This window comes from Ranitomeya variabilis, chromosome 4 (assembly GCF_051348905.1).
Source record: "Ranitomeya variabilis isolate aRanVar5 chromosome 4, aRanVar5.hap1, whole genome shotgun sequence".
NCBI classification, from domain to species: domain Eukaryota; kingdom Metazoa; phylum Chordata; class Amphibia; order Anura; family Dendrobatidae; genus Ranitomeya; species Ranitomeya variabilis.
The window spans coordinates 16,264,641-16,287,039 of NC_135235.1; the positions used below are offsets into that span (position 1 = coordinate 16,264,641).

The window sequence follows — 22,399 nt, forward strand, 5'->3', positions numbered from 1 at the left end:
CCCAAACCAGCGAGCGCCCGTATGCCCGGCACATGGGGAGTGGCAGAGAGGGGTCCAACCCAAACCAGCGAGCGCCCGTATGCCCCGCACATGGGGAGTGGCAGAGAGGGATCCAACCCAAACCAGCGAGCGCCCGTATGCCCGGCACATGGGGAGTGGCAGAGAGGGATCCAACCCAAACCAGCGAGCACCCATATGCCCGGCACATGGGGAGTGGCAGAGAGGGGTCCAACCCAAACCAGCGAGCGCCCATATGCCCGGCACATGGGGAGCACACAGATGTGGGAATGTCCTAGGTGGCAGTGTCTATACAGAGGACACATTATATACGAGGACGGCCCCTGATCGCAGCCCCCCGACCGCCGGCGCTGTAATCAGGTCTTCCTGTTCTGTTTGGAGTCAGGAAATGACGATCCCCGATTTTAAATGAGGATGAGCTCCTGACTGCAGAGGAGAGCCGAGCACAAGCAGGGGGCATGCACCCAGAACGCCTGACCTCCACCGAGCACGCATACACATGGAAGCCGCAGCGCACAGCAAGCGCACATTGTGCTCCGCCATCTCTGGACGCTGTGCATGCAGCTATGGTGCAATTTATCACAGGTGTCAGCAGGACTGTACATGCAATGAATGCACCATTAGATCGAGTGCAGTACTGACAAACTAATGGTGCTTTGCTTATAGTGCGCGTCTGCAGTTATAGAGCGCCATCGTCTTTCCAGTGCATGCTGGGTTATTGTGGTTATTTATTGCATGTGTCACTGACACCATCAGAGTCAGCTCATTAATGACATACGAATGCTGGCTTGTTTCTGGTGCAGGCAATGTCCATGTGTCAGGGGGGCAAGTAGCCTCTTCAGAGAGGCAGATGACAGGAACTCTAGAGCTACCCATTGGGATTAGCAAGTTTTAAAGTCCATATCAGCCCTTTAACGAGCCTTGCCACATGATTTAGGATAAAAAGTCAAACCAAAATGTCCATTTGCAGTCATGTGTCTTGGGGTATTTGCCCCTCATTAGTGCAAACCAAGGGTTGATTTATGTGGGTGAGAGGCCTCTGACAGGAGACGTAAGGGAGTATGCTTCTTCTTGTAGAGGACGCCAAGTCGGCATAAAGAGACTTGCAGGCCATCAGATTCTCCTCTGGGAATTTAAATAAGCAAATAGCCTTTTCAGAGAAGACGAGAACAGAACTCTAATTCCACCTGTCAGAAGCAAAATCACTTCCACGGCTTTGCACTGATGAGGGGCAAACACCCCGAAACAAGAGTCTGGTAATTGGAGAGTCTGATTTGGCTTCTTATCACAAGTCATGTGGCAAGGTTCATTAAAGGGAACCTGTCACCCTAAAAATCAAAGATGAGCTGTGGTCACCAGCATCAGGGGCTTATCTACAGCATGCTGTAATGTAAGCCCCCGATGTATCCTGAAAGATGAGAAAAAGAGGTTAGATTATACTCACCCAGGGGCGGTCCCGCTGTGGTCCGGGTCCGATGGGCGTCGCGGTCCGGCACCTCCTATCTTCTTACGATGACGTCCTCTTCTTGTCTTCACGCTCCGGCGCAGGCATACTTTGTCTGTCCTGTTGAGGGCAGAGCAAAGTACTGCAGTGCGCAGGTGCCGGGAAAGGTCAGAGAGGCCCAGCGCCTGCGCACTGCAGTACTTTGCTCTGCCCTCAACAGGAAGGATAAAGTACGCCTGTGCCGGAGCCGCAGCGTGAAGACCAGAAGAGGACGTCATGGAATGAAGATGGGAGGCCCCGGACCAGACCGCGACCCCCATCGTACCGGGATCACCCCTGGGTGAGTATAAACTAACCTTTTTTTCTCATCTTTCAGGATACATCGGGGGCTTAACTACAGCATTACAGAATGCATTACATAATGCTGTAGAGAAGCCTCTGATGCCGGTGGCCACAGCTCATATTCGATTTTTGGGGTGACAGGTTCCCTTTAAGGACATATAAAATGGCACTAGAGATCAAGTCCTCTGTCTCTCTGAAAAAGATATTTGCATATTTAAAGAAATTGCGTGGCCTAGGGGTCTTAGTATCACAAGTCTAAACTCTCCCTCTTAGACCCTCAGGGGGCCAGGTGACACTATTAGAGTAAGCAGATTAATGACAGAAAATTGCTGGCTCGTTTTCAGGCCGGCCGCCAGGAGAGGACGTCCCATGAAGGCGATTAGAACGTTACGGTGTCATTGGCCCGATGTACAGCCTCTGCCTCCACCATGCAGCAGCCAGTGCACAGACCACTGTAATAAATACAACCGCCCCCCCTGGCCCTCCTTACCAATCTCGGCCGGTAGCTGCTTGATCTTATTTTCTCGGATGCTCAGCATGGTCAGCTTCGCCAGGGCTTTGATGTCCTTCTCCACAGTCGTAAGACGGTTAAAGCGTAAGAAGAGCGTGGTGAGGGAGCTCAGCTTGTACACCACGCCCGGGATCTCCCGCAGCTTGTTGTGCCGCAGGTCGAGCATCCGCAGCTTCTTCAGGCTCTCCAGAGTGTCCGGCAGGCTGGTTAAAGAGTTCTCGCTAAGCGCCAGCGTCACCAAGTTCACCAGGCTGCCCACCTCCGCTGGCAGCGACGGCAGCTTGTTACCATATAAATAAAGTTCTGTGAGTTGCGTCAGCTCCTTGATGGAGGCCGGGAGCTGGTGAATGGACTTCTTGGCCAGGTCCAAACGAGTGGAGTTCTCCTCCCGGCATTTGTTCAGTTCCTTTATCACCTCGGCATTGCTGGCCTTCTTCCGCATGCCGGACACCCCCGAGGGGCGTTTTATCGTGTTGTCCACAGAGAACGCCACACCGGGCTGCGCTCCACCTGCATCTTTCTTCCCTTCTTTGGCATCTTTGACTTTGGTCTTAAGGTCCTTGTCTTTGTTCTCCTTCACGGGACCCCCAGAGGCCTTGGCTTCCTTGTCGCGGTCTTTCGCAGTGCTGGGCCCCTTAGGGTCTTTATCCTTGGGCTCCTTATCTTTTCCTATGCTGCTGCTCATAGTGACGGATTAAGCCACAAACCTCAGGAACTCAACATGGACAGAGCCGAGGACAATCCTTTATATCAGAGAAAATAAAAAAAATACGAGTCGCTCATGAATACAGATAAACACCCCGAGCTACATGTTTTATCCCGGATCGGAGCCAACGAATCAAAGCAGATGGCAAACGTTCAGGAGATCGGGTCCAGGTCAGATCATCTGGTGGAGAAAAAAAAAAAGACAAGAAAATGAAAATCAAAGCAAAAGAAAAAAAATCAAAAAGTAATTTATATTAATAAATCAATGGCAAAGACCAAAAAAAATGAAGAGGAGAACGTTCCAAATATCCGATCACTTGCACAGTTACAGACTTTTACTCTTGTCACAGCCAGAGCTGCAGCAAAATGTTGGCAGCACTTTCACTCTAGAGAAGGATATGAGGCTTTAAAGGGGTAATCCGGACCTGCCCTGGTCTGCATCGGCGGGCGAGTGAGGCCGGTGACATCACATGTACGGATCTGAGCAGCAAGCATCTGTAGACATGACGTCTTCAGCCCCCGATAACGTGTACACCCCACAATCGGGAAGTGAGCGAAACCGGATGACCCCTTTAAGGCAAATCAGATTATATAATCATGGGGTTGAGTCTCAAGATGGACCAACTTCAGTTAACAACATGCCAGCAGAATACAGAGTTCAGCTCTGGATGTGACTTAGGATTGAATCATGAAGAAACTATAGAAAAAAAAATAAATATTAAAACTGTTTATCAAGAAACGGAAAAATGCAACTATCAGACTACAGAAAAGTTACTCTCCAAAATGTGGAGCATCTGGAGCACTCGGCACATCCGTACATTACATACCAAGAGCACCGATTCCCGTGAGTACCATGTAATGCTTCATTTCTCCTCTGGGGGAGCTGCAGAAAAACTGGCCACTTGCTCCCGCGTTAATCTTAAGATCACAACTAGCCGCACTACCGTCATAGACATCAGCGGACATCCGCTCTGACGGAGAAGTGGAAGCTTCAGAAAATCAGAGGCTGCCGATTGTCTGCAGCGCTCACGTGAGATGATAGTGTCATGTGACCACAGCGCTGCGATCGGATGAATGGTGCCGATCCAGCAGGGAAGGATGCAATTTTTTGATGGACAATGGAGCTGTTAAGAAAGGGAAGTCCAATAGACGCTGTCTGCCAGGACAAGTGATGGCACAGCTAACACTTTACTGGGACTATTCTGAACTAGAGCAGCGACATCCAAATGACTCTCCATCAGTAGCAAAACTACGACCCCCAGCCTCATACACCTCTTGGTTCGACTGTGGAGAGGGGAGAAAGCAGCTACCTGAAATGTCCACCCCTGCACCCCTGGGGCAGCAGCTTATGTCCCAGAGAATAAAAGAATCAGAGAGACCCCAGACACAATGTGGCATCTCGTTACTAGCTTTGCCCCATTGTTTATGAGCACCTTTAATTACTTTTGCAACATGAAGAGTTAATGACATTTGCGGACGTCATCCACCATGAATGATCGCCAGCCAAAAACTCACTGATGACGATGGGGAACCAAACTAGTGGGAAACGTGACCGGAGGTCAATGGCCGAGAGTTTGTGTCCATCAGACGCTGCCGAGCCGTCAGTCATATACATGCAAGGAATGCTGGGATCTGTAGTTCAGAGACATCGCGGGAGGATGCAGAGGACCTTTTTCGCCTTCTTCGGTTTTACCATAAATCAGTGCAGTTCTCAGCCCGAGATATAAGGAAGAAAGTGAAACCTGAGACACTTCAGGCCCAGCACCCCAGCAGGAACGTTTCCCAATTACTTAAATTCTTCCCAGGTGAATGTGGAGACCCAGATTCATCATCTTCCTCCTAGAAGGTTGTGATGACACTTCCTGCACTTACATCACAGTCAAACAGATCGCTGAGGTTTTCATAAACTTCCCATAAATCATTTATAAGAGCAAATATAAAAACATTCTAATATATCTTATCAGAGAAATCAGCTTCTTTCTCCACTTTTGAGCCACTTCTATCCCCCTGCCCCACTGAACTCGACATTGGCTCAAAAATGGCTAAAATCGATCCTGCTCAAGACAAGAGGACCTGACGGCTCATTGAGGGGCCACATTACAGCTGCCTATTGTAGTGTATGGAGAGGAGAAGCAGAAGCGCTGTGAGACCAGAAAGAGCAAAACACTGACAGGCCAAGGTGCTGCTTTCTAGTGAGTGCTTGCTTGGCCCCATGTCCTCCTCCATGTTGTGGCTTCTTTCTAGTTAGTATATCTCAACCCAATGCTGTATTCACAGATATAATGCTCAGTACTTGTGTACAATGCCATCCATTCTGCTGTTTACTAGCAAGTGTTAATCTTTCTCTGATGCTGGAAACACCACTACACACTTCAGTACTTCTGTATAATAACCTCCATGTCTCTCTCGCTTTCTATTTAGCGTTTCATCCCATCTCCGTGCAGGATTCACAGCTACAGGAGCTCAGTACTGATGTATTGTCCTCTATGCTGCTGTTGCTTCTGACCGTGTACTATATAGAGACAGGAGAGTAGGAATCGATCAATTACGTCCATTTGTGCTGTGTATGGGGGACATGGCAGCTCACCTACAACCCCTCCCCACCCACTAGCTCAGAGTCAACTGAAAAGTGGAGATAAGAGCCTGCAGAGGACATATACATTAGCTACAGTGTACAGCGACCACAAAGTCTATCTCTCAGCCCGGAAGTCCCAGCGTGTCCATACATTACATGACCAGCACGCCGATATCAATGAGAACCGTGTAATGCTTCATTGCTCCTCTGGTGGCGCTGCAGGGAAACCTTACACCTAATACCACCGGTTACAACTGATCGTTTGATGATCTGCTCTCTACATCGATTTATCGCTTATAAGAAAGATAAAATTGTGGAGGGAGGGCCGATGCCCAACCCTTTGAAAAGAAACTTCCTATTCGGTACCCAAAACATTTCTCCAGAGTCTCCATTATTAATGTTAATTTCTCACAGTATTTTGTCATTGGGATTAAAATTACTATAATCCATAATGATGCTCCCTTGACTACAATGAAAATGATCTTCCAGCTTAACCATTTCCTGCTCAGCGTGTGCCTATAAAACAGCAGAAACAGAACTGCAGTGTAAAGCATGGGGATGTACACTCCCTCAGACTCCAATACACCACGCAGCTACGCTGGAGTCATCTACTATATAATTGTCTAAGGGGTACTTCCGTCCTGTCTGTCGGCAACTTCCGTCACGGATATTCATTCGCTGATTGGTCTCGCCAGCTGCCTGTCATGGCTGCTGCAACCAATCAGCGACGGGCACAGTCCGATTAGTCCCTCCCTACTCCCCTGCAGTCAGTGCCCGCTCCATACTCCCTGCAGTCACCGCTCACACAGGGTTAATGCCAGCCGCTATTAACCCTGTGTGACCAAGTGTTTACTATTGACGCATCAATAGTAAAAGGATCTAATGTTAAAAATAATAATAATAAAAAAACACATTATATACTCACCGTCCGCCGCCTTTCCTGCTCATCGCGACCATCCGGTAACCGCTCCGTGCAAGCGGCAGGTTCCGGTAGCAAGGATCGTATGGGAAAAGGACCTGTCTTGACGTCACGGTCATGTGACCACGACGTCATCACACCCTGGGACCGGAAGCTGCCGCCAGCACCGCGCACAGGCGACAGAACTACAAGTATGGTGAGTATGTTAGAACTACAAGGGGCTCCTCGGAAGGTGAGTATATGTTTACTTTTTAACCTGTGACATACGTGGCTGGGCAATATACTACGTGGCTCTGTGCTGTATACTACGTCACTGGGCAATATACTATGTGGACATGCATATTCTAGAATACCCGATGCGATAGAATCGGGCCACCATCTAGTTGAAATATAAAGCAGAAGGTGATGTCAATAAATGGCAAACAAATAGACAAAGATACTCTGTTACATTCACCTAGTCCTGAGCCAGCAGCAGACCCCCAGATCCCCGGACCCCGACTCTCCCAGACACACAACTATGTAACTAAACTCACAGTGCGGCTCAACCCAGCTCGTGTTATTATAGGGATCCTCTGTGATTTTATGTTTCTACACAAGTATCAATGTGGACACGGAAGAAAAGCTCCGAAAAGAAAGAATTGTCGCAGTACGATCCCCACCTGTCCAAACACTGACAGCATGACCAGGAGGCAACACCCCCCGCCCCACGGACAAGGCCACGGATGCAATGGGTTAAAGATATTTGGAGCCTGAATCATTGCTCAATTTTTGCCTTTTTTTGTCTTTTCAATTTTTGCTTGTTTATCATTTGCACTTTATTTTACAGTCTATTTTATATGAGGTTGTTTTTTTTTGTTTTTAATGTTAGTCATTGCGGGCAGAGCTTTGCAAGTGTTTTCAGCTGTATCATCGAGACTTTTTATAAAGTTGCAAAATTGTATTTATCACATATGCTCGTTCCGCACCCAAGTGATTTTATTCTGTAAATTTTGCAACATTTTAGCAGAAAGTGGAACTTTTAAAAATACAGAGGCTGTAAACCTTTAAAGGAGGAAAGCCTCCAGAAAGGGAAAAAAAAAAAAAAAAGAATTCAAAGAACATCAAATACTGATAAAAGCTAAAAAGTAAATCAGCAGGACGAGGACGACAGCAGGAAAAAAAGGATTTCAGACCCTAAAAGACTCCCAAATATTTCGCACAACAGAAGTCAAAGCCCACACATTAAAATTAACCCAGATCAAAATCAAAACTAATTCAGACACCTCCCCATAAGTTAATTGTAACTAAATTTTACACCCAAAAGAGTATTCAGAACCTAGAAATCAGACCCAAAATTCCCATCACAGAGCAGCAAATTAATCAAACTCCCAATCAGATACCCAGCCGAGACCCCCAAAGCACTAGAAAACACATCTGATATATTGAGCATCAAATAAAAATCAATCCAGCTTTACGAACAATCTTGATTACAAATTGACCGTTTTGTGTATACAGCTCCTATGCAGACTCATGGTTCCCCTTAAAGAGCCCTCAAACGTACGTACTATCCTACTGACTGAAGTTTGGAGGAGGCCTAGAGGGCGTGGTAACAGACCACACAAGCTTTGTTTGTGGTCTGTAACCATGGCAACACAAACAGTTGCATAGGTGCTGTGTACACAAAATTGATTTCTGACTTTTCACAAAGCTACTTTGTGTATTTAGATTTTCAAGCACTAAATAAGATTGTGATGAATAAGTGAGGACACCAATACTACTTCCCGGACCCCTTTATCTGTGACGTGGCCTGTTGTTGGTCCGTCCTCTGCTGCGGCATTTTCAGGAAGACGACGGAGGGCGCCACCGTACATAATTCTGGGATCACCTATAGCAAGTGATACACACCAATACAAAAACCCAGTATGTGTGTGTGATCTATAGAGATGCTACTCTATCTACTGCCTGACAGGGGAGGTCATCCTAATTGTGCGGATCATGTCTTGTGTCGTGTGCAGGACTTAATTGTTTTCATTCACCTTTCTTGTGTAGTTGTCATTAATAAAGGGTTTTCTATCTTACCATGTCTGGTGATCCCACTTCCTATAGCTTGTCTTTGTCTTAGTTTTTGTACTGGCATTTTCAGTAAGGTAGTCCCTGCTTTCCAGCACCCATAAAGATAGTAACCAATCAAAAATGGCACTTAAAGGATTCTTATGTTGTGCGGTTCTTTCTGCCTCCTGTGCCAGTACCAGGAGGATCAGGATGAACAGCGAAAATATTTCCTGATGGCTAAAATGATGGTGCAGTGCATGGGACACAAGAAGAAAACTAAGAAAGTCACACTGCTCTGTAAGGCTATGTGCACACGATGCAGATTTGCTGCAGATCCGCAGCGGATTTTTCTGCGCAGAAACGCTGCAGATCCGCACTGTGATGTACAGTACAATGTAAATCAATGGGATAAAAAAACAGCTGTGCAGATGATGCGGAAAAATCAGTGCTGAATTGCTGCGGATTTCAAAGAAGTGCATGTCACTTCTTTTGTGCGGATCTGCAGCGTTTCTACACCCCTCCATGTTAAAAATTCGCAGTGGCAAAAACCGCAGAAAATCCGCATCAATTCCGCATAAAAACCGCGGCAAAACCACAGCTGCGGATTCTGCCAGGAGATGTGGATTTTGTGCAGAAAATTCTGCACCACTTTTCCTACGTGTGCACATAGCCTAACTGCGGTGTACGCCTTCACCACTCCTGGTGGCTGCTGTAAGTACAGGACGGTACACAATAACACGATTCTATCGCCGTGTTTTTAGGTATTCAATCAGTGATGAATGCGAGAGGACAAATGCAAACCAGGAGCTTAATGGGATCACACCAACCATCTCCGATACCTCGCGTGGGGAGACGTCGGAGCTGCAAACCGGGAAGGATGGGGGTGGAGGTGGAATCCTCCGGCTCAAAATGCATAGAGGGAAAAAAAAATTCTAAGAACTGGTAAAACCAGAAATGTGATGTGTCTGATTTGGAGAAACTGCAGACAAATCACAGACAATTACCCAGAATCAAGACAGACGGACAAGTCTCAATTAAGGAGCTCCCGTCCTCACCCATATTCTTACTGCCCAGTTAAAGGGACGGCAGTAGAGAGAGTTTGGCATCTTTCAGTAATCACTATTGTACAGTGGTTTGTTTACATTTTGCATCCAAGCGCTCAGAGGACCCCGACTATTTGATGAAACATTCTCCCCTCCCCCCACGCTTTCATCACTCTTCAAGTTCATGTTTGCAGTGCGGCTGGAGCGCAGATGCAGAGCGGCGATCACAGCGGCAGACGACACCTGGCACCGTGTTATTTCTGGGGACATTTATCACAGTCATGGCCGTCTGAATGGTTTATTTCACACACACAAAAAAAAAAACAATTAAAAATGTTCTTACTTGGAACCTACAAAAAATACATATACTCCATCCAGTGCAGTGGTCCTGAAATATGTTTATAAGAGGAAAGATCAGCGAAGTTAAAAATGAGGACCTCAATAACTGCGATCCACGGTGAAAATATATATTCAGTCGTTTAGTGGCCATAGGATTATATCTCATGATACATTTTCTGCAATGTAAGATCTGGTACCTGAGAGATCTGACCGACTGCTACAATAATTAAAATGACTGTCTGGTGAAAAGTTCTCCAACTTTATAATGTACTAGCTGAAGAGCCCGGCGTTGCCTGGGCATAGTAAATATCTGTGGTTAGTTATAGCACCTCACTTCTCTTATTTTCCCATCACGCCTCTCATTTTCCCCATCACATCTTTCATTTTCCCCTCACATCTCTCATTTTCTCCCTCACACCTCTCATTTTCCCCCTCACTCCTCTCATTCCCCCCTAACACTTGTCATTTCGACCTCACATCTGTCATTTTCCGATCACTCCACTATTTTCCCTCACTCCTCTCATTTTGCACTCACACCTTTTCATTTTCACCTCACACCTCATTTTCACCTCAGTATATACATGTTTGTCATCTCCCTTATATATAGTATACACCTGTATGTCATCTCCTGTATATAGTATATACCTGTATGTCATCTCCCCTGTATATAGTATATACCTGCTGTGTGTCATCTCCCCTGTATATAGTATATACCTGTGTGTCATCTCTCCTGTATATAGTATATATCTGTGTGTCATCTCCTGCATATAGTATATACCTGTGTCATCTCCCCTGTAAATAGTATATACCTGTATGTCATCTCCCCTGTATATAGTATATACCTGCTGTGTGTCATCTCCCCTGTATATAGTATATACCTGTATGTCATCTCCTCCTATATATAGTATATACCTGTATGTAATCTCCTCTAGTATATACCTGTGTGTCATCTCACCTATTTATAGTATATATCTGTGTGTCATCTCCTCCTGTATATAGTATATACTTGTATGTCATCTCCTCCTATACATAGCATATACCTGTATGTCATCTCCTCCTGTATATACTATATACCTGTAGGTAATCTGCTCCTGTATATAGTATATACCTGTGTGTCATCTCCTCCTGTATATAGTATATACCTGTATGTCATCTCCTCCTGTATATAGTATATACCTGTATGTCATCTCCTCCTCTATATAGTATATACCTGTGTGTCATCTCTCCTGTATATAGTATATATCTGTGTGTCATCTCCTCCTGTATATAGTATATACCTGTGTGTCATCTCCCCTGTAAATAGTATATACCTGTGTGTCATCTCCTCCTGTATATAGTATATACCTGTATGTCATCTCCTCCTATACATAGCATATACCTGTATGTCATCTCCTCCTGTATATACTATATACCTGTAGGTAATCTGCTCCTGTATATAGTATATACTTGTGTGTCATCTCCTCCTGTATATAGTATATACCTGTATGTCATCTCCTCCTGTATGTAGTATGTACCTGTATGTCATCTCCTCCTCTATATAGTATATACCGGTGTGTCATCTCTCCTGTATATAGTATATATCTGTGTGTCATCTCCTCCTCTATATAGTATATACCTGTGTGTCATCTCCCCTGTAAATAGTATATACCTGTGTGTCATCTCCTCCTGTATATAGTATATATCTGTATGTCATCTCCTCCTGTATTAGACCGCGTTCACACGTTATTTGGTCAGTATTTTTACCTCAGTATTTGTAAGCTAAATTGGCAGCCTGATAAATCCCCAGCCAACAGTAAGCCCACCCCCTGGCAGTATATATTAGCTCACACATACACATAATAGACAGGTCATGTGACTGACAGCTGCCGGATTCCTATATGGTACATTTGTTGCTCTTGTAGTTTGTCTGCTTATTAATCAGATTTTTATTTTTGAAGGATAATACCAGACTTGTGTGTGTTTTAGGACGAGTTTCGTGTGTCAAGTCGTGTGTGTTGAGTTGTGTATGGCGACATGCATGTAGCGACTTTTGTGAGATGAGTTTTGTGTGGCGACATGCGTGTAGCAACTTTTTGTGTGTCGAGTTGCATGTGACAGGTTAGTGTAGCAAGTTGTGTGCAGCAAGTTTTGCGCATGGCGAGTTTTATGTGTGGTGCCTTTTGAGTATGTGCAAGTTTTGTGTGAGGCAACTTTTGCATGTGTTGCAACTTTTGTGCATGTGGCAATTTTTCCGCATGTGCAAGTTTTGCGTGTGGCAAGTTTTCCATGAGGTGAGTTTTGCACATGTGGCGAGTTTTGCATGTGGAGAGTTTTGCGCGTGGCGAGTTTTGAGCGGCGACTTTTGTGTTTCGACTTTTATGCGGCGAGGTTGGTGTATGTGTGGTGAAATGTGCGCTGAGGGTGGTATATGTGTTCGAGCACGTGGTAGTGTGTGGCGCATTTTGTGTGTGTGTTCATATCCCCGTGGTGGTGTGGTGATTATCCCATGTCGGGGCCCCACCTTAGCAACTGTACAGTATATAATCTTTGGCGCCATCGCTGTCATTCTTTAAGTCCCCCTTGTTCACATCTGGCTGCTGTTAATTTGCCTCCAACACTTTTCCTTTCATTTTTTCCCCATTATGTAGATAGGGGCAAAATTGTTTGGTGAATTGGAAAGCGCGGGGTTAAAATTTCACCTCACAACATAGCCTATGACGCTCTCTGGGTCCAGACGTGTGACTGTGCAAAATTTTGTGGCTGTAGCTGCGACGGTGCAGATGCCAATCCCGGACACACACACACACATACATACACACATTCAGCTTTATATATTAGATTTCATTTCTCAATTACTTAGCATTTTCCAGATCTCTGCCTGCTTTCAGTGAACGGGGGCCGCCGTCAGAGGGGGCCAGAGACGGGGCCGCCGGCAGAGGGGGCCAGAGACGAGGCCGGGGTCCGCCGGTAGAGGGGGCCAGAGACGAGGCCGGGGTCCGCCGGTAGAGGGGGCCAGAGACGAGACCGGGGCCTCCGGCAGAGGGGGCCACAGATGAGACCGGGGCCGCCGGCAGAGGGGGCCACAGACGAGACCGGGGCCGCCGGCAGAGGGGGCCACAGACGAGACCGGGGCCGCCGGCAGAGGGGGCCACAGACGAGACCGGGGCCGCCGGCAGAGGGGGCCACAGACGAGACCGGGGCCGCCGGCAGAGGGGGCCACAGACGAGGCCGGGGCCGCCGGCAGAGGGGGCCACAGACGAGGCCGGGGCCGCCGGCAGAGGGGGCCACAGACGAGACCGGGGCCGCCGGCAGAGGGGGCCACAGACGAGACCGGGGCCTCCGGCAGAGGGGGCCACAGATGAGACCGGGGCCGCCGGCAGAGGGGGCCACAGACGAGGCCGGGGCCGCCGATAGAGGGGGCCACAGACGAGGCCGGGGCCGCCGATAGAGGGGGCCAGAGACGAGGCCGGGGCCGCCGGCAGAGGGGGCCACAGACGAAACCGGGGCCGCCGGCAGAGGGGGCCAGAGACGAGACCGGGGCCGCCGGCAGAGGGGGCCAGAGACGAGGCCGGGGCCGCCGGCAGAGGGGGCCAGAGACGAGACCGGGGCCGCCGGCAGAGGGGGCCAGAGACGAGGCCGGGGCCGCCGATAGAGGGGGCCAGAGACAAGACCAGGGCCGCCGGCAGAGGGGGCCACAGACGAGACCAGGGCCGCCGGCAGAGGGGGCCACAGACAAGACCAGGGCCGCCGGCAGAGGGGGCCAGAGGTGAGGCCGGGGGCCATAGACAGAGGAGGCCAGAGAGACCCGGGCCGCAGGGAATTTGGGCTAACAGTGGAGTATCTAGAATGGATACATTTGTAACGAGCTCTCTGTGAAACTCTGATGCTCCACACAAATTTACAGTCTCTGACCGCATAAAAAAATATTTGTATCGACAACAAACAGATGTTGAAATACAAGAAGAAACTGAACAAAATTTCCTAGAAAGCTGCAGCTCTCAATTAGAGCACTGTATTTCTTTAAGGCCATGTGCACACGTTGCAGATTTGCCTCTGGAATTTTTTGCGCGGATTCTGCATCTCTTGGCAGAAAACGCAGGTGCGGATTTGATGCGTTTTTTATGTGGATTTTGTGCGGATTTACCCATGCAGATTTCTATAATGGGATGGGTACAAAAACGCTGCAGATCCGCACAAAAGCAGTGACATGCTACTTCATTTAATCTGCAGCGTTTCCACACAGAATTTACCGCACCATTAGCACTGCTTTTTTTTTTTTTCTACATTGATTTACATTGTACTGTAAGTCACTTGCGGATCTGCAGCGTTTCTGCGTGGTAAAAAACGCTGCGGATCCGCAGGAAATCTGCAACGTGTGCACATAGCCTAAAGACCACGGCTCACAGCTGGATACCACAGTCAAGAACAAATTTATGTTTTACCCCACCAGGGACCACTAGTACCTGTCACTGACAAGCTCAGCATAAGGCTGTGTGCACACAGTGCGGATTTGACGCTGCGGATTCGCAGCAGTTTTCCATGCGGTGTACAGTACCATGTGAACCTATGGAAAACCAAATCCGCTGTGCCCATGGTGCGGAAAATACCACGTGGAAACATAGCATTGTATTTTCCGCAGCATGTCAATTCTTTGTGGGGATTCCGCAGCGTTTTACACCTGCTCCTCAATAGGAACCCGCAGGTGTAAAACCGCAGGTGAAATCTGTACAAAAACCGCAGAAAATCCGCAGGTAAAACACAGTGCGTTTTACCTGCGGATTTTGCAAAAACGGTGCGGAAAAATCCGCACACAAATCCGCAACGTAGGCACATAGCATAAGAGCGACTTTCGTCACATGTTGCACTTATAACCTCGCACTTGCTCTGAGCTGACGTTATCTGCACTTGAATAAAAAGAAATTGCATTCCTCAGAGTGCGGTGACTCTGACTTCCTAGACGTCCCAGGGGCCAACAATCTCCTTGCACCCAAACCTCTCCTTCACTACTGTGTGCACACAGTTTTTTGTAAAGCCATCGCCCGGTTGTGTTCGGAGCGGCGCAGTCACCCGTCCTTCGCTCGCTGCCATCTAGGAAGCAGGAAGTCGCCCCGTGTTTACCTACTGGAGCCGTAGGAAATGAATAAAACAATGCACATGCTTATAAATCCAAAAACATTTTCTAATGACTCTTCTAAGCTTTATACACATAACGAGCTGGGCGTGTGGGGCGCGACCGTCAGGAGGCGACAGTTAACCCTTCCTGGGAAAGACACTTGTAGAAGTGGTGCTGACACAATACTCCCCTTCTTTACGAGGCTGCAGATTCCTGTGTATATGACGCTGCCAACAAAATCACAACAATCAACCGCACCCCGAATACAGAGGCTGCGTCACATACACTGCACGAAAACAATTATACTCCAGAGCTGCACTCACTATTCTGCTGGTGCAGTCACTGTGTACATACATTACATTACTGATCCTGAGTTACATCCTGTATTATACCCTAGAGCTGCACTCACTATTCTGCTGGTGCAGTCACTGTGTACATACATTACATTACTGATCCTGAGTTACATACTGTATTACACTCCAGAGCTGCACTCACTATTCTGCTGGTGCAGTCACGGTGTACATACATTACATTACTGATCCTGAGTTACCTCCTGTATTATACCCCAGAGCTGCACTCACTATTCTGCTGGTGCAGTCACTGTGTACATACATTACATTACTGATCCTGAGTTACATACTGTATTACACTCCAGAGCTGCACTCACTATTCTGCTGGTGCAGTCACGGTGTACATACATTACATTACTGATCCTGAGTTACATCCTGTATTATACCCTAGAGCTGCACTCACTATTCTGCTGGTGCAGTCACTGTGTACATACATTACATTACTGATCCTGAGTTACATACTGTATTACACTCCAGAGCTGCACTCACTATTCTGCTGGTGCAGTCACGGTGTACATACATTACATTACTGATCCTGAGTTACATCCTGTATTATACCCTAGAGCTGCACTCACTATTCTGCTGGTGCAGTCACTGTGTACATACATTACATTACTGATCCTGAGTTACATACTGTATTACACTCCAGAGCTGCACTCACTATTCTGCTGGTGCAGTCACGGTGTACATACATTACTGATCCTGAGTTACATCCTGTATTATACCCTAGAGCTGCACTCACTATTCTGCTGGTGCAGTCACTGTGTACATACATTACATTACTGATCCTGAGTTACATACTGTATTACACTCCAGAGCTGCACTCACTATTCTGCTGGTGCAGTCACGGTGTACATACATTACTGATCCTGAGTTACATACTGTATTACACTCCAGAGCTGCACTCACTATTCTGCTGGTGCAGTCACGGTGTACATACATTACTGATCCTGAGTTACATCCTGTATTATACTCCAGAGCTGCACTCACTATTCTGCTGGTGCAGTCACTGTGTACATACATTACATTACTGATCCTGAGTTACCTCCTGTATTATACCCCAGAGCTGCACTCACTATTCTGCTGGTGCAGTCACTGTGTACATACATTACATTACTGATCCTGAGTTACATACTGTATTACACTCCAGAGCTGCACTCACTATTCTGCTGGTGCAGTCACGGTGTACATACATTACATTACTGATCCTAAGTTACATCCTGTATTATACCCTAGAGCTGCACTCACTATTCTGCTGGTGCAGTCACTGTGTACATACATTACATTACTGATCCTGAGTTACATACTGTATTACACTCCAGAGCTGCACTCACTATTCTGCTGGTGCAGTCACGGTGTACATACATTACTGATCCTGAGTTACATCCTGTATTATACTCCAGAGCTGCACTCACTATTCTGCTGGTGCAGTCACTGTGTACATACATTACAATGGCAGGCCAGGATCACACACACACATGGCAGCAGTGTATTCTGCACGTCTACATACCTCAGTGGTTCCCACATCATTTTGCACTGTCAATAAGGTCACATGGGATAGTCTCCAAATATTAAGATTGGTTTTTTTTGTATTCCTGGCAGACAGAGCGTTACCATAATCGAGTAATCCCCCAATGGCCTGACGTCTGAGTGCAGAAATGAGCAGATTTATCCGAATGTAAAAGAAGCGGCAGCAGAAATGATGGGCGGCCGCTTCTCATGCCAACATATCTGATCAGACTCGTCCATGCTGCCACATACATGTGTAAACCAGTCCACACACCACGGCCGGCCGCTACAGTCCAGGACTGCACCCATAAAAACCTGAAGAGTCAAGTATTTCACTAGGGCGACCAGCGTGTACCAGCCATCGTGAAATCGCTCATCTCAGAGAGAACAATAATCAGCGTCCAGTTGTGTAACTTTTCCCCAGACACAGGAGAGACACATTTACCCCAATAATATATCATTTCTTTAGGACTTTGAGATCTTTTTGCAGCGCAAGAAAGAAAAACTATAAGCAAAAGGGAAACCACAAACATACTGCTGTTGACGGATCTGGGGTTTTAGGCTAGGACTAGACAACGACAGGCGCAAGAGGAGGTAAAATAGCGGGATGACTGTATATAGAACCATGACTGAAAAACATTGTGTGCCGCCTCGTGGAAATCTTAAACTTATTCCATATGGCACAGAAATATTAGAGGTTAGAGTCTTTCACATTTCGGTGTTACTGTCTGGCAGTCCTGTGTGCACACAGTAGTCATAAGAAGACCATCAATTGCAGCAAAACTGCTTGCTGACAGTTTCCTTTAACATGCATTTCTTAAATAAAGACAGTCATGACAGTGTCTGGCAAAGATGAAGCATTCAACCCTGATCATGGAGCAAAGACCCCGATATTAACCCCCAGAAAGTGCAGGGGTGCTGGTCAGTAGCGTGAGAGCGGTATTTAGTCTGGGGGTTAGAAGAGAACATCAGCTTAGCACCCATCACCTGTGCAAATGTGCAAAGCAGTATTGGGTCATAAAGATGATTTTGAAGGTTTTTGTGTTCTTTTAAATAATAGGATATTTATTAAAGGGGCAGCAAATCGTTTTAGTTTCCTGTATTATGAATTAAGCATATAAACCCTAGGACACCCCCGGTCCAGGCAGCAGATGACATAGGGGGCTGCTCAGAACCAACAATCAGCAGTGACTCCACCTCCTGGACTCCTCAGCACAGCACTATCTGCATGTATATAGAGATATGCCACAGAGTTTAAATTGTTAGTACATCAATATCTCCTGCAGAATGACTAAAACATTTCCGCATGCAGTTCAACAGCAAAGTTTACAAAAAAAAAAAAGTGTAATTAAAGTGACCTAAGGTGGCGATTTGGGGCTTCATCGCCCAGTGCCCTGCTGATATGACAATGTCTCATCCAAGATGACCACTGCAGTCAATCAGAAGCTACAGCGATCACATAAGCGGAGGCATCGTCAGAGGCAGGGGTATGGAGGGACAGACGGTCAAGAGATCCCCTCAGGTTACTATTTGCACGCTGACACTTTCCACATGGAGATTAGTAGCAAGATCTGTACAGCTTGGCACAGATTTGTTGCAAGAAAAATATGGTTATGTGAAACTTTATGAACGCCACAATGCTAAATTTCGCGCTTCTGCTGTTATTAAACGCCGCTGCCTTCTTATGTAGGAGAGGCGCCGCTGTGTCCCCTGCAGGCATCAGGGAGTGACGATATCACCCTGCTGCGCACCTCCCACTCTACAGAATGCTGCCCGCCGGCAGAGCACGACGTTCATTATGTCTGTGCATAGGAAGAAGACAACCCCTTTAAATGATATCAAAGAGATGATGGGAAATAAGGAAAAGTCCAACCTAAACTAGGCAGTAGGCTGAGACGCTCAATGTTACACTGGAATGGTCGGGAAGTGCAGGGACAATTACAAAGAATTAATCAAAGGTGAAAGTGCACAGATGAAGTAACCTCCCGGGGCCGTCTAGGGAGTCTATAGAGCTGGTCATAAGCAGGAGGAGTGCTGCACTGACAACACTCGACAGGCTCGGTAAATGCAGCACCTGTGTCCTGGCCGGCTTCCTCTCTAGTGACCTTTAATGGGTGCAGACAATGAAATGCCACAGGACGTTTAATGCAGGTTCTTAGATTCTGATGCACAGATCTGGGAGTGAAATGCAAAGGTTTATACTATTGATAGAATTGTCTCCTAATCTGGACACTTGCTACAATGTATCATCTAACACTGACCTTCCACTAAAGTCTGCAGTGAAGGGGCTGCAGCGCTCAGGACAAGATATTGGTTCAATTGTGTCCGATCTGTGAGCCAAACACGTCAGAACCAATGTATCTCCCCGATCTGGACATTTGTCATCCTATGGTCCACACTGGCAATTACCAGGAATTACTGTACAGGCCAGTCACTGTGCTGGTCTGGAGTTAGGCCATGATGAGAGGTATAGTGGGGTCACAGCAATCAGAAGGAACAGGGTGAGTACAGCACCTAATATTGCTCCCTGTAATACCCAACCCCACAGTCAGCCTCTCCCTGCCTGAAATGACTGATAACAGAGAGCAACAGACTGAAAATTGTTGCCAATTTTCCACTGATCATTTGGTACCAACTACAATAAGCCAAGAAGAGCCGGGAATCGGTCAGATCCATTCTGGAAGTAACAGAACACGTGATGCCGGCAGCAACCCATCGCCCATCTCTATAGAGGGAGCCGAGTGCAAACCAACATGGCAGCTGCTATACCGCTGCGAAGTCTGCGGCCACCAGCAGATCCAATCGCAGTAGTAGCGGATTCCACATTTCTGTCCTAACAATCCACTACTGAAAATCGGAACAATTCAGTGAGTAGGACCCGTTCAGTCGTAGCTGTGCAGTCCTATATGTATTTAGGCAAGAGCGACACCCGATGTAGCCACCCACTGGCGGTAACAAGGGTCGTCATCGAGCGCTCCTGCAGTCTGCGTGGTGACCCTCGCCAGCTGCACAATGCCCGACACCTTCCTTCTCACAGGACTTTCCATGCCCGTTCCCTCTGCATTGTGCTCCAGCAAGGAATCTCCTATAGGCGCCACCCAGATGCAGGAATTATCCCACAGACCACCAGGACATGTCGACCGATGCAGGCAGAACACTACACCAGGAGATATGGGGGTGACAAGACCTATGATGAAAATAAGGGGGTGCATGGGGAGGCAACACATGAACACGAGAGGGACAGTCGCACAGGGAGAATGAAAAGGTGGGAGGAAGACAACACTGCCACAGAAGGCAAAGGGAGCAAGACAAGTCGATGTCACCAAGAAGACGGGGGGAGGAGGCGCACCGCTGTCACCTGCGGAGACGGATGGGGGGGGGGGGGCGCATGGTTACTGAGAAGAGGGGACGCCGATGTCACCAGGAAGAAGACAGAGGGAGCTCCAATGTCACCTGTGAGGGACGCCACCGTCAGCCGGGAGAGGATGGAAGGAGGGAGGACCAACACCGATGACACACGGGAAAGGACAAGGGAATGCCGAGGTCACCCGGAAAAGAGTCCCGCTGTCACCTGGGAGAGGATGGAATAAGGGGGGATGCAAACTGATGACACCTGCGGAAAAAGCGCTGCTGTCACCTGGAAAAAGACGGGGGGGGGGGGGTTGAGGATGGAACAAGGGGGGATGCACACTGATGACACCCGGGAAAGGACAAGGGAATGGCGCTGTCACCTGGAAGAGAGGACGAGAGCGCTGCGGTCACCTGGAAGAGGATGGAACAAGGGGGGATGCACACTGATGACACCCGGGAAAGGACAAGGGAATGTCGCTGTCACCTGGAAGAGAGGACGAGAGCGCTGCGGTCACCTGGAAGAGGATGGAACAAGGGGGGATGCACACTGATGACACCCGGGAAAGGACAAGGGAATGTCGCTGTCACCTGGAAGAGAGGATGAGAGCGCTGCGGTCACCTGGAAGAGGATGGAAGGAGGGGAGGACGCGCACCGATGACACCCGGCAAAAAACGGGGAACGCCGATGTCACCCGGAAGACGGAGGGGAGCGCCACTGTCACCCGAAAGACGAAGGGGAGCGCCACTGTCACCCGAAAGACGAAGGGGGACACCGCTGTCACCTGGGAGGGAACAGGGAGTGGTGGTGGGGCGCCGTCAGCTGGGAGAGGACGGCACCCTGCACCACGAGTATCATTACCCTGCACCCCAAGTATCAGTGTCTCACCCCGAGTGTCATTACCCTGCACCCCGAGAATTAATGTCTCACCCTGTGTGCCATTGGCCTGCACCCCACATATCAGTCTTATTCAGTGCCATTACCCTGTACCCCAAGTGTCATTACCCTTTACCCTGAGTATCATTACCCTACCCTGTACCCCGAGTATCAGTGTCTCACCCTGAGTGTTATTACCCTGCACCACGGGTGTCAATCTTACCCCGAGTATCAGTGTCTCACCCCAAGAATCATTAGCTTGCACCCCGAGAATTAATGTCTCATCCTGGGTGTTGTTACCCTGCACCCAGAGTACCAGTTTCTTACCCCGAGTATCATTACCCTGTGCCCCGAGTATTAATGTCTCACCCAGTGTCAAGGGAACGCCGCTGTGACCTGGAAGAGAGGATGGAAGGAGGGGGGACGTGCACAGATGACACCCGGGAAAAAACGGGGGAACGCCGATGTCACCCGGAAGATGGAGGGGAACGCCACTGTCACCCGGGAGGAAAGGGGGAGTGGTGGTGGGGCGCCGGGAGAGGACGGCACCATTGTCCCCCAGCAGAAAACAGGGCACCATCACCCGGTAGAGGACACCGACGTCACACGGGAGACGCCGCTGTCAAACGGGAGACGACGACGACGAGGGGGGGTGCCGCTGTCACACGGGAGACGACGACGACGACGACGAGGGGGACGCCGCTGTCACACAGAAGACGGAGGGGGGCACGCCGCTGTCACACAGAAGACGGAGGGGGGCACGCCGCTGTCACACAGAAGACGGAGGGGGGGACGCGGCTGTCACACAGAAGACGGAGGGGGGGACGCGGCTGTCACACAGAAGACGGAGGGGGGGACGCGGCTGTCACACAGAAGACGGAGGGGGGGACGCGGCTGTCACACAGAAGACGGAGGGGGGGACGCGGCTGTCACACAGAAGACGGAGGGGGGGACGCGGCTGTCACACAGAAGACGGAGGGGGGGACGCGGCTGTCACACAGAAGACGGAGGGGGGGACGCGGCTGTCACACAGAAGACGGAGGGGGGGGACGCGGCTGTCACACAGAAGACGGAGGGGGGGGGACGCGGCTGTCACACAGAAGACGGAGGGGGGGGACGCGGCTGTCACACAGAAGACGGAGGGGGGGGACGCGGCTGTCACACAGAAGACGGAGGGGGGGGACGCGGCTGTCACACAGAAGACGGAGGGGGGGGACGCGGCTGTCACACAGAAGACGGAGGGGGGGGACGCGGCTGTCACACAGAAGACGGAGGGGGGGACGCGGCTGTCACACA

At 48.7% G+C, this 22,399-nt stretch overlaps 1 protein-coding gene across 2 annotated transcripts in view; it reads right to left on the reverse strand.

Moving 5' to 3' along the window:
* SHOC2 (SHOC2 leucine rich repeat scaffold protein) overlaps positions 1 to 22,399 on the reverse strand; it is a 51,355-nt gene that overhangs the window by 27,616 nt on the left and 1,340 nt on the right. For both annotated transcript variants that reach the window (XM_077258041.1, XM_077258042.1), the window contains exon 2: positions 2,295 to 3,201. In XM_077258041.1, coding sequence (XP_077114156.1) covers positions 2,295 to 3,000 — 706 coding nt within the window. In that variant the 5' untranslated portion in view covers positions 3,001 to 3,201. The remainder of the gene's footprint in view (positions 1 to 2,294; positions 3,202 to 22,399) is intronic.